At 40.5% G+C, this 12,784-nt stretch overlaps 1 protein-coding gene across 3 annotated transcripts in view; it reads left to right on the top strand.

Annotated features, from left to right (window-relative positions):
- Positions 1 to 12,784, top strand: part of PPP1R12A (protein phosphatase 1 regulatory subunit 12A) — a 247,779-nt gene that overhangs the window by 169,118 nt on the left and 65,877 nt on the right. For all 3 annotated transcript variants that reach the window (XM_019514786.1, XM_019514783.1, XM_019514785.1), the window contains 5 exons: positions 1,662 to 1,752; positions 7,236 to 7,433; positions 7,912 to 8,086; positions 10,463 to 10,581; positions 12,461 to 12,526. In XM_019514786.1, coding sequence (XP_019370331.1) covers positions 1,662 to 1,752; positions 7,236 to 7,433; positions 7,912 to 8,086; positions 10,463 to 10,581; positions 12,461 to 12,526 — 649 coding nt within the window. The remainder of the gene's footprint in view (positions 1 to 1,661; positions 1,753 to 7,235; positions 7,434 to 7,911; positions 8,087 to 10,462; positions 10,582 to 12,460; positions 12,527 to 12,784) is intronic.

Here is a 12,784-nt window from a genome sequence, read left to right as displayed (position 1 = left end):
CTTCTGTTTGGAGCAAGCCGCACCTGCATCCCGCCCTCCCCACCCCCGCGCCTCAGCTGGGCAAGCGGCAGTAGGGCAGAGCTCCTGCTCCCAATGCTGCCACACCCACATTCCACCCCCGCCCCCCTCCCCAAGTTAACGTGCCCTCCTGCCCTGGCTGGGCAGCTTGCCGCATCCTGTCCCTCCCTCCCCCCATGTCCCTTCCCTTCCCTTCCCTGTCTCCCAACCCCAACAGACTTACCAGCTGGAGGCAGCTGTTAGCTGCCTGTTTAGTCTATGGCTAAATCTCCAAAGTGGCCGAATCTTTTCTGAAGCTTTTCTGAATCAATTCAGATGCTTCAAATTGATTTGGAGCTTTTAATTAGTCACCTGATTTGACTTAATTCAGATTCAGAGATTCAGTCCCTGAATTTGAAGGGCCAGATCTCCTTCAAATCTAATTGACTACCAAAGCGTCTCACAGCCCTAGTACTTATGGCTCTGTTTCTACACATTGCCCTGTCCTTGCTATAGAAAACCTGGACTATCCAAACGTAAGTATTGCTCCTTGGTTTCACGATTTGCCCTTCAGGTCTGAAAACTAAAGGCTCAGAATTAAAAATGCATCTTTATTTGAGAGAGAACTCAAATTTATACACGGGGCTGTATCTTTTAAAGGAATGCTGAAAACTTAAATCTTTCTTTTTCCTTTGTGGTTTCATAGCATACTTCTGGCTAGCCTGTATTTAAAAAAACACAAAAGAAATGAAAACAGGCACAAAAGAAACCAACAAGTATGCTGTAAGTTTTTACATCTTTTTTTTGTAGGGATGATCATTGGCCAGTGCGGCAGAATGTTCAGTTCTGATTTGCCTGGCAATGTGGCTAAAAGCTTATTAGTTGGAAGCTCATTGTGCTGGATGTTGATATAATTTATTGCTTTTATAAAAAATAATCATGAACTGTGATAGTATTGAAAAGTGGCTATTCAGTTGCTATTATAATTAAAGTAGACTGTAGTCTTGGGAACAGTGAAGCCCTATGAAACTGCTTTGCTTGCTAATGGTGCTGCTACAGTATGTGCTAAATTTTGGTTTTCCAGATGCATTTACTGAGTAGTCATCTACTTCAGTTTTTATATTCTGACAGAGTACTAGGTATGCTAGGGCTTTTCCTGTAATAGCCACATATTTAGCTTTTTTAACATATAAAATGTATGTCAAGTGCTGTCAACCTGAACCTGTTGTTTGCTTGTATGTAAGATTTGCTGAGGATTGGAGGCTCTCCCTTTTCTACCATTGTTTTGGCAGACTGGTAGCGTACCAAAAAAATAAATGGTTTCGAGACTCATTTTACTATTCTATTATAAGTAAAATTTTAACTGATTGGTGTAGGTGCTGACTATGTGAGTTGGGTGAGGTGTTAGTGATATGCTTAAAAATTATCTGACTGTAAATATTTGACAAGATTAATTCAGAAGGAAAATTCTGTGCTTTTAGAAATTTCAAAGTGTGCAAGTGTGAGAGAATGTGTACACCACATAAATAATAATGTGCCATTTAGTTTGGGAAACTCTCCTCTTTTTCTTATCGCTATCATCATATTATTGCCCATTTTCTATGGTTGTATAATGTTTTGCAGGTATCAATGATTACTGATTTTGATCATAATTAACTCTTCAGATCATACCTCACTCCTGTTCGGGATGAAGAGTCTGAGTCCCAAAGAAAAGCTCGATCCAGGCAAGCAAGACAGTCCAGAAGATCTACACAGGTACATCTTCATTGTTTTTCCACTTATAAAAACCTAAAGGGCCAAACTGCTGGGTACAGTGATATGTAATTTACCTAATATAATGAGTGTTCTTCCCACTATAAATCAAATAAGTGCCAAATTAGTCTTTTTGTCCTCCCCAAAAAGGTCAGCAGAAAAGATGGGCCTTCCATTATGCATTGAAGGTTAACCTCTTTACTGTATTGGAGACTGGATTTAAGTGAATTCTAAAATAGAAATGACTTTTCAGATAATTGCCCAGAACCCATTCCTGACAATTCAGTGACTCTTACTCCCTGAGCCTTTAGCAGAAAACTCAGCAAAGCGCAGTACCTGTAGAGTGCTCTCTGGCCTGGCCTCCCCATTTGGGTGGGGGCAGCATTTACTTCCTGCTCCTTAGTACTCTGAGTTGTTTAACTGAAGTGGAGTGATACTGTCCCATGTTTTCAGGCAGCATTTTTCCCCTACTGTAACAGTTGTACCCTTTTTTCCCAACAACAGTAAGTTATATTTCCTGCCGCCTTTGTCTAATTTTGTTTTCTTGCACTCTTCCCTACACTTTGTAATGAGGAAAAGCCTCACAGCCTTTGAGCCAGAAAAAGATGTCTTGTTGCTCTCCTCTTGCTTTTTTCTGATATCACAAGGTAGGCAGTGTTTTGTCTAGCGAGGTGGGTTTTTTCAGTCCCTCGTTACCTTTATATCTGTACCTTTCTTATTTGGGATGGTCTGTGAATTGACCATCTCTGCCTGTATCACAGGGGCTCAAGTATGCCCATCTTGCCTTGGAGTTAATTCAGCCTCGGATGGATGTTTGCACTGCTTGTTCTGCCTTGGCAAAGCAAACATTCCTAATAAGTGCACCGTCTGCAGATGGCTCAAGGCCAAGACCTGAAAAGCCAAACAAACTTTTCCTTCTTGGGAAATCAGTGATTTATTCATTAGAGCTCGGGTTGTCAGAGCTAACCATTTCCTTCAGTGCTGCTATCCCAGAAATGGCTTGGCTGATCTGGTATATACCAGTCTTTCTGTCTCAGTATGGAGAAAAGGACAGACAGGAGTAAGAACAGTTTGCCCATTGAGATGAGTGTTTGCAGTGAATGAAAAGATTAAGGTATAAGAAGGGTCAGCCAGCCCTGTTAAGGATGTTCAGCTGTGGAACATTCTGCTAATGAAGGAACTGGGAGCTTAAAACCCAGAGGAGGGAGCAGACGGGGCAGGTTTTGAGAGAACAGCTTGCAAGGAGGAAAAGCCAAACTGCTGTGCTGGGAAAAAGCCAGAGCAGAAAATCGCTCTTTTCCTAAAGTCTGGAGAAGATGAAGAATTTTTGTTTTGTTCTGTTTATTTTGCTAGAGACCCAAGTTTGCTTGGTGGTTTGCAATACATAAAATGATAAAGGACCTGCTTACAGCACACCATACTAGTACTTGAGATAAGGGACCTAAAAGGCTAGTTTCTGGGCATATGCGTCATATTCCTCATCCACCCTCCCATTTCAGATTGCCAACTGTCAAGCCTTGCTGGCCCAGTATGACTTTTGGCTGTATAAGTGTGTTATCTTCTCTGTGGTGACTCTACTGTTGGGCTGTAGAGCCTTTTGGAATGATCCTTTCTGAATGGCAGTTTTTTAATCAAGATGGTTCTCAGTAGTACAGTCCATTTCCACAGCAGTCATTAGGAGGAAAGGCTGCAAGCGACAAGGTCCCCCTAGAAGGCAAGGGCTTCCCTACGTATGAAGCAGTTATTGCTAAAACAAAACCTTCACATGTTGAAGCTCTCCAGGACAACTCTAAGATGACTGGAGCTAGATACCCCTCACTTTCTAAGGCTAGACCCAGATTCTCTGTATTTTCTGGAGTGTCAACCATAACAGAGCATTCTGGCCTTTTGTCATGGGCACTTGGACTCCTGCTCTTTGAAGCCCCTAAGAAGCCCAAAGAAGCTCTGCAAATAATGCAAATGCTCTTCTGGGTTCTATCTTGCTGCTTCCCTGAGCCCAGCCTTCCCACCTTCTAGTCCAGGGGTAGGCAATGTTTTTTGGTCGCAGCGCAGAAAAAACCACAATGTTTTTTGGAAGGTGCTGGAGTGCTGACATGCCCCCAGAGCAGCTGTTTGCAGTCTCCCAGCTGCAGCCGGCCCACGGAGCCCTGTCTGCTTGCAGCAGGGCTTGCAGCCTCCCAGCTGCCTCCTGGAAGCAGCCTGGGCTCCGTAGCTAGCAGCAGCTGCTTAGAGCCTGGGCTGGTGGTGGTGTGCTGAGCAAAATGGCCATGTGCGCCATGCTCAGCATGCGTGCCGGGGGTTGCTGACCCCTGTTCTAGTCTCTGCTTGTTCACATTTATAGCTAGATAGTTCTGTGCCTTTTAGTCTTAACCCAGAGACTTTGGATTTTTGCTCTGTCAGAGTAGGCCCGCTCCAATAAAGTTCAGACCACCTCTATCACCTTCCTTTTGTGGTGTTACCATAGGTAGTATCTGTAGAGAAGCTACTTGGACCTTAATCCAAGTGTTGGCTAAGCATTGTTTCATCATGGAAGCCTTCAAGAGTTAACCATTGTTTGCATAGAGGACTTCAAGACCACTCTTAGATGCGTCTGGGCATTGCTTTGGAGACATCTAGCTAGCAATGTGTATTTGAATAATTTCTTGAAGAAAAAAGGATTACTTGCCAGTAACTGGAGTTCTTTGAGATTTATATGCTGCTTTGTTCAATCCTGTGATATACAGACACTTTACTGGAATGGTTTAATCAGGGACGATCCTGCCTTGAGTAGAGGCTGGACCCAGGTGACTTCTTGAAATCCTTTCCATCCCAGCTCAAGCTGTCTCCTCCTTTCTCAGATATGAAGAAGGGTGCCTTGTGCCCAAAAACTTCTCTCTCCCAAACATACAGCTGGTTAAATAAAAGAGATTACCCACAAAAATCCTTGCCTCGCTCGTACTTCCTACACCATCATGGCTACAACATCACTCCACTACTACTGTTGTTCAGTCATTTGAATCTGCACTTGTTCCACTTTTTATCAGTGAAATGAAGTCAAGATTCTGCAGCTGAAAGGAAACTGAAGAGAACAGTTTCCTTTCCTGCATACTTCATTTGACAAAGGATAGCGAAGGGACATGGGGCTGGAGTATACTTATTCTTTGCTGTACTAGTACCAGTAAAGGTCTTTGCTGTACTAGTACCAGTAAAGGGTTTGGCCAAAGTGTTAGGGTGTGGAACGTACACATTTGTGGCCAACAGGTATGTAGGCAGTGCATCTTTAAGAACTCCAGTTACTGGAGTTCCTTTTCTCTACCTGATAAATGTAGTAATGAGGCCTTGGATTGCACATGCAGCAATATAACATCCATCCTGGCAATCTTCAAAAAAGTCTTGATGCCCATCTTGCTGGGGTCATCTGATCCCAGCCTTTCCTGCCCAAGTGCAGGAGTGCTGGACCCAGTGATCTGTAAGGTCCCTTCTAGCCCATAACAACTATGAAACTGTGCCCATATCATAGTTTCCCAAGTTATTTTGACTTTTAAAACCAAAGCTTAGAGTTCTACAAGGATACTTATTGGCAACTGTTCTGTTCTGTGGACTTCTGCTGTGCTAGTTGAGAAATAGATGCTGAAGTCTGTATTTCCTTCACTTTCTAAGAGGTCTTCATAGTCCCTGGACTAATGTGACAAAGATGTGGGTAACTGACAAGTTCCATTTCAAAGAGAAATGTTCAAGTTAGTTATCCAGATGAGGAGGGAGGAAATTCTCTTTGGACATCCAGGAACGACCTGCAGCCTAACAGCGCCAAAGTTTTGTGCAGCTCTTTAATGAGGTTGCCAGTGCCACCTCTCATTTTGAGCTCTGACAGTCTTTGTTAGCACTCTGATCTGTTTCCTGGTTACTGCAAACTGTGTTCGTCTGGCCTGAACTGCGGCCAGTTACCTCTGATCTAATCCTTAAAATGGTTTAGCCACTAATTTATATGTTCTGGTGTGATGTATCGCTCATAGTAAGACATGCATGTGTGCACACCTGGGAGTCATCAATTTATTGAATAAATCATTGTGCATTTCCCCTCTATAACCTTTCCAGTTTTCTCATGTTTGTACTGAACACTTACAAATAGATAATTCAGTTCATTGTTGTTCTCAAGGCAGTCAGGCAACTGCCTGCTATTACACTTTAAGTCTACTAAGAAGAAACAGCAAAGAATGACACATCCGTGGGGTCTTCTGATAGACTGAAAATATTCAGTAAGATTTTATCTAATCTACAGCTAGGGAGAAATAACCAAATATAACAAGGACATTTCTTTTACATTGAGGGGCTCATAACCAGATTACCTAATGTCAAGGGAATCTATAAATATAAGAAGGTTATAGTTGCACTACCCTAATCTTCTCTGTGAAAGAACTTGATTAAGAGTAAGAGTCAATGGCAGAAGTTGATGACTTGAGTAGAGGCTAAAAATAGTTGGGTGCATACATACATGCTAACTTTCTGACAGTTAAGCCATCTTAACTTTTTAAAGTCATGTTAACTTTCTGAGCGTACACTCATGTGGAGTAGAGTTGACTTGAATGAGGCACAAGATAAAACACCTCCAAGCTGTATTATCTCAAGTCACATTAGTTAAGTTGACTTAGCTCACACGATGGCTTCCACCATGTCAAGCAGCTGTATGTGTGTACACTTCAGCATGGATTAACTTAAGTAGACTTAGTTAAGTCACCTTCGCCTACTTTTTCGACTTGGTATGTGCGTACGCACCCGTTGACACTATCTGTTGTGGGAAATGCTTATCTTCCCTAGTGCTGGACGCAGCCTTTCATAAAACTGGAAGAGCCATAGTTTTATCACTAGGATTTCAGTGAGACAGACTGACTGAAACTCAGAGGAAAAAGTGCTTTTCATTGAGATGTTTCATTTCCCAGTCATAGACAGTGTACTGTAGCTGTAAGTAATTTTATCTTCAAGGTAACATGAAACATTTTTTTTAGCCTTTTTAGCCTATCAAGAAACCCTTTGAGAAGATTGTATTGGGTTCTGTTGTCATGTTTTTTTGGGGATGTTGCAGAGAAATTGTCCTGATTGTATTCAGTAAAACCATCCACATATCCCAGTGATGATCTGTGACTCTAGCTGCATTTTTCACTGACTTTATCTGAATCATTAGTGATGCTCACAGTGATTTTGAAAGGAAGTTGGATAGGTTTTTCTAAATGCTCTCCATGAATGAGGTACAAGATATCTGAAAATTGTACTGCAGATGTGCGCAACATGAACTATGACTCAACAACCAGATGCTGAAGGTGGGGAAAAAAAATGACTGCAGAAATTCGGGAAAGGTCAATAGATAAGAATTGCAGAGTAGATTCTTTCTATAACCCAACTTCTTTAAAGTACACCTGATGCACAGTATTTATTTTATGCACAGTGTTCATCAATAGTAGCAAAAATGTAAGTAACTTAGAAATATTGCTTTTTTTGTTGTTTCCCTACAGGGTGTAACATTAACTGATCTTCAAGAAGCTGAAAAAACTATAGGAAGAAGTCGTCCTACACGAACCAGAGAACAGGAAAATGAAGAAAAAGAGAAGGAGGAGAAAGAAAAACAAGATAAAGAAAAGCAGGAGGATAAGAAGGAATCAGAAACTAAAGATGATGATTATAGACAAAGATATTCCAGAACTAGTGAAGAGGTATCTCACTCTTTTAGTTAATGAATTTGATATTCACCTTAATATATGGGCATTTTTATCTGTGCTTGTGGGGGTGGAACTTTAATTAGAGAGTCTCTGAGAGCCACTCTAATTAAAGTGCCTGGAGCATCTCGTGTATTAGCATCCCCATGCTTCAAAATGGCAATGTTGGATGAACTTTAAATAACGCGCCCCCACTGCCATTTTGAAGCGCAGGGATGTTAATACAGAAGACATGCTGGCTGGAGCCTGATAATTACCACAATCCAGCAGACTCGATTAATTGAGTCTGCTCTGGTGCACTGTAATTACAGTACCTCGGAGCAGCCTTCCTGCTCATGTACAGGTACCCTATGATAGCATTAAAGTGTGTATGATATAAATCTTTTACTTCAATGTCTTAATATCGTGGCTGTTTTCATTAATGGCCTTTAATCTCTGGTAATTGATACTGATTTTTTTTTTTTCTGCCGAACAGCCCTATCATCGCTATAGACCAACTTCAACTACAGCTTCAACTACTTCATCATCCACCTCTTCACTTTCCACATCCACTAGCTCTCTTTCTACTTCAAGCCAACTAAACAGACCAAACAGCCTTATAGGTATAACTTCTGCCTATTCCAGAAGCGGAAAAAAGGAAAACGAGAGAGGTAGGTCTGCTATGTTTTGACTCTTTTCCCCATAATTACCAAAGGGCCATGCGTCTCTCCAAAGAAGGTAGTATGTCCTGCATTAGTGGTTTTCAAACTTCCTAAAATCATAGAACCCTTTCATATCACCTCTTCTGCTGTGGAACCCCTACACCTGGCTCCACAGCTTGGGAGAGCTGATATGGAGCCAGGTGACCTAGCATGACAGTGGTAGCTGCCATTGCCCCCAATCCTAATGGGAACCCCTGATGATCTGTGCTGAACCCCAGGGTTCCACAGAACACAGTTTGAAAGCTACTGTCCTATGTAACATGAGCTGTGAGGTAAGGTATCTACTGCCACTTAATCCAGCTTCTGGGAGAAATTCTCTCATTTTTTTGGGGGAGGGGTGGGTCAGTGTTGGATGGTAATGTCTTTTCTGACTTTGGAGTTCAAATCTGTTCATGCTGTCCCTTCCAGAGCCACAGAGAGTTAAAGGGAATTCTGCGTTGCCTTCCCTGTGCTTGTAACACTTGTAGAGTTGCATTAAGATACTTGTTATAATCAAATACAGTGTTTCAGAGATTTTGCCAGTCACCTGCAAAGGTCGGGAGGGAATTTTTCTCCGGTGCATGATTGGCCTCTTGTATTTGGGACTTTTGTTAGTTTCTGCAGCATCAGGGTGAGATACAGGTTAGTACGTACCACTAGAGAGGGCAGATGCTCTGCAGTGATAGAGGATCCTTTTACGTGCTTTTCTGGTGTCTTTTCTTATGCTAAGGTTCAAACTGACTTATTGCCAGATTTGAGATTGGGAAAGAATTCCCTCCCAGTCAGGTTGATGGTGATCTTGAGGGTTTCTGCCTCCCTGTAGAGCAGGGCTGTCCAACTTGTGAGCAGCCAGAGGGAAGCAGCAGGAAGCAAAAGTTGGAGAAAGGAGGGGAGCCCAGCAGAATGGAGTCGGGGAGGTACTGAGGGCAGCAGGAGCAGGCAGTGGGGTTAAGCACAGGGTACTGAGGCAGTAAAGGTAACAGGAGCCTGCAGGCCGTGAGTTAACTACTCCCAAGCTACATTCAGCCTGGGAGCTCTGCTACAGTATGAGTCATCTGCTAGGATTCTCTGGACGTTTGCCCAGCCAGTTCCCTGCCACCAGGATTTTGGGCATTCATGGCCGTTTCCTTTTTGTGTCTCTGAGATACAGCACATTAGTTTCCTGAGGACTGAAATCCTTTAATCTAACCTAAATTATTGCCGTTAATATTGGGGAAGCTGGATGAATATGAATAGGAATATATATTTGTGGTATATAGGTCAGAGTAGATGATCTATTCGTTTTACTCAGCTGTAAACTTTGAAATAATCTTAAACTCTCAAGGATCAGTATTTTCTAAAGCTGTTACTTGTAGTAGCTTTCAGGCAGTGACTAGCAGTATACTGGGTGTTATTTCCCTCTGTCATGAAGCAGTTCTGGATTTGGTTTGGGTTTCCACAATTACATAGTCCTATTCTTGGTACTCTTTCTATACTCAAATAAGAATATTCTCATATGTAAGCGCTGTGTAGGTACTATATAAATGAGTTTTTGGTGGGAGAAAAATTATTTAAGGTATGCAAAATCCAATACCTAATTTCATAAATGTGCTTTCTCCATGAATATTCCCTTCTTTTTCTCTTATTTTTGCTTCATTTTTTAGGCCTGAAGATTGCGATGACAGAAATAAACAAGTTAGTGTAGGGCTTGTTACAGTGTCTGCCTTTGAATGTGTTGATAAAAAAGGTAGCAGACTAGTAAACATTTTTGATAGCAGGAGATTGTCCTGTGCTAGTACAGCCCTGCACATAATTTGGATATTAAATATCCAAATTATGTGAAAGCTTTTGGAGGGAAAGAGGAGGTGGGTGGTCAGCCTTAAAACCCAAGAGGTTGCATCAAAGCAAATGCTGAATTAATAAAATTAATTCCTTATTTGAATAAGGGAAAAAAAACCCCGCAGGATTGCTATGGAGGATATATTTTAATGGAGGAAACTGAGCAAGAGAAAGAGGATTGTTTTGTTTTAATCGCTTGTTATTCATTGTGATAACAAGTTATACAAAATTCAAAGTTGAATTTTGGAGCTAAGGTCTAGATCAGCCTCAGAATATTTCTTTATACTGAAATATTTTGCTTCGGTGGCTGAGGTAAGATGTATGGCAGCAATTGGTAACTACAAAACATTTATTATGCCAGTCAAGCGGTATATAGAATAATATGTTATGAACCTGTGTTGTAAGCTGAGTTTTATATAAGCAGTCTTAAAATGGCTAAAATATTATCTGTATCTTGGCAGATGCTGATTTAGGGTTTCTGAAGATTAGGTGATTTCTATACTGTACTTAAAGTGTTGTTCTTAACAGAAGGAGGGAAGAAAGAAGAAGAAAAGGAAGAAGATAAATCGCAGACTAAATCAATAAGAGACAGGCGACGGCCGAGAGAAAAACGAAGGTCTACCGGAGTTCCCTTTTGGACTCAAGATGTAAGAAAGAAAGTGCCCAAACTATTAATTTTATACCTGTATTATACAAGCAATATAGAAACTACATTAAATTGCATTAGAATAAAATCCCGTGTTTCAGAGTTTTTGCCAGTCACTTGCAAGGGTCAGAAAGGAATCTCTCTCTCCAATGCATGATGGTTCTGATGCATTTAAAACCAGTAGAATAGGGAGCGATGTAGAGTAGTGTGCTTTATTATTTTCTATTCTTCATAGAAAAAAATCAGGAAGGATATCATCATGGGATGGATTACCTATGTCAAAACTTTTAATTTCTTCTTTAAAAAGTTACGTGCTGGTGTAAGACCAGCTAGGTAAATTGATTTGAAACTATATTATAAAGAAATGTAAAACCTTAAATTATTATCGTGTGATGGGTACAAACCAGAATCAGCATAGTTAGGGAAAATCACATCTTTTTAATCTGCTACGACTCTGAACTTGTCATTAAATAATCAAGGAAAACTGCTTCACCTCAGCGTGGGGGCTTTCAGGGAGCCTTTGGCTATCTTGTAAGAGATTCAAGAAAACGAAGTCATAGGATAAGTGGTAGAAATAGATGGTGACAGTTTAATCCAACCCCCTTGTTTAATAACCATTTTGTAAATGGGGATGTTCCTAGTGTAGAATCTGTCTGTGATTTATTAAGTAAAAGTGAAATAAATACAGAATCTCTTGGTTTTGTGCAATGCTGGCATAATGGGGCAATTCAATCAAGCAGTTCTAAAATAGAAATAATTACTAATAGTATGTTACCAAGGTAGAATTCAGGGGCATTTATACACATACATTTGTCTGCTCCAACAGACCGGAGATTAATTGAGTCTGTGGGGCATGTAAGCTGATACACCTGGCACTGTATTGCATGCATTTGTGTAAATGGCGAACTGTGTGTTGGTGCTGAGAAAATGGCGGCAGCAGGCTTTAGAACTAAAACACCTTTGTGTTTTAGTTCAAAAGTGCACTGCCACCATTTTCTCAGTGCTGACATGCATTTTGCCATTTATAAAAATGCATGGGCTCCAGCACTGGGCATTTTTAAAAGCACCTGGCGCTTCAGCACAAGCGTTTGCACAGGTGCCCCAAAAGTGTCATAGGCTCGTTGTCTTAAATTTCCTGCTTTAGATCTCAAAACAAATCCCCTGCATCCCTATATGAACATGTTTGGATTGTACTTAAAAAAAAACCCCAAAAACAAAAACTTTTCACACTGAGAGTAGGAAGAATGAATAAAAGCCCTGATACTGTTCCATGTTGATTTATCATATTAACTCTTCTGAAGCTGTCATTTTAGACTGATATTTAAACCATTAAATAACTTCAGAATCTTTCATATTCATTTGAATAAGTATGTAAATGTGATGTGAATATATTGATGCAAGATATTTTGAAGCAATCCTTGTTAACACTTCTAACACAAGCAAATTATCAAGAACAGGATGGAACAAAATTCTCTCTCTAATCTGCCTACATTTAATGTGTGAAAACTGAACTCTACAAAATACTATGTATTTACAATTAAATGTGAACAGAATTAACTCTTTACTATCCTTCTCCCCTCCCTGTGACTTAAATTTTGTTTGTAAAAGGAAGAATTTTAATTTACCAAATGTATTTATCCCACTTTTCCTTTTACATTTGCTTCTGGTTTTTAAATGCTTCTGCCCTTCTGTTTAATTGGCTTTTTGAATTCTCCGTTTACTTCGTGCAAAATTCTTGAGGAATTTTAATTACATGTCCCTCTGTTGCTTTTATGCGAACATTAAGGCAAATAGATTGACCACAGATGTACAAGTATAAAATGCTTTAAAGTTCTCAGCAGCATTCCAAAATATTTTTTGTCTCTCTTTCTTGATTTCAGAGCGATGAAAATGAACAGGAGCACCAGTCTGATTCAGAAGACGGAACAAATAAGAGAGAAACTCAGGTATTTGTTTAGAATGAATAAATGGAAACTGGTTTAAGAGATTACAACTGAATATGATGTTAAAACTTTCTTTCTTTCATTGCAGTTAGGTTCGGTTATAAGAACACATCTTGTGGGGTATATATACTACTTATGAGTACTTTGAGTCATGGCTTGCTGGTATGTTTCAGTACCAGTTCCTTTGCAGTTTCTTGTGTGAAAGATGTCTTATACCATGTAAATGAACTGCAGGCTTTTATGATAACTGTTAACGATTTT

Source organism: Gavialis gangeticus, unplaced genomic scaffold (genome assembly GCF_001723915.1).
Source record: "Gavialis gangeticus isolate Ggan-Ray unplaced genomic scaffold, GavGan_comp1, whole genome shotgun sequence".
Lineage (NCBI taxonomy): Eukaryota > Metazoa > Chordata > Crocodylia > Gavialidae > Gavialis > Gavialis gangeticus.
Note: the sequence above shows the minus strand (reverse complement) of the source record. Positions and strands in the feature narration are given on the sequence as shown.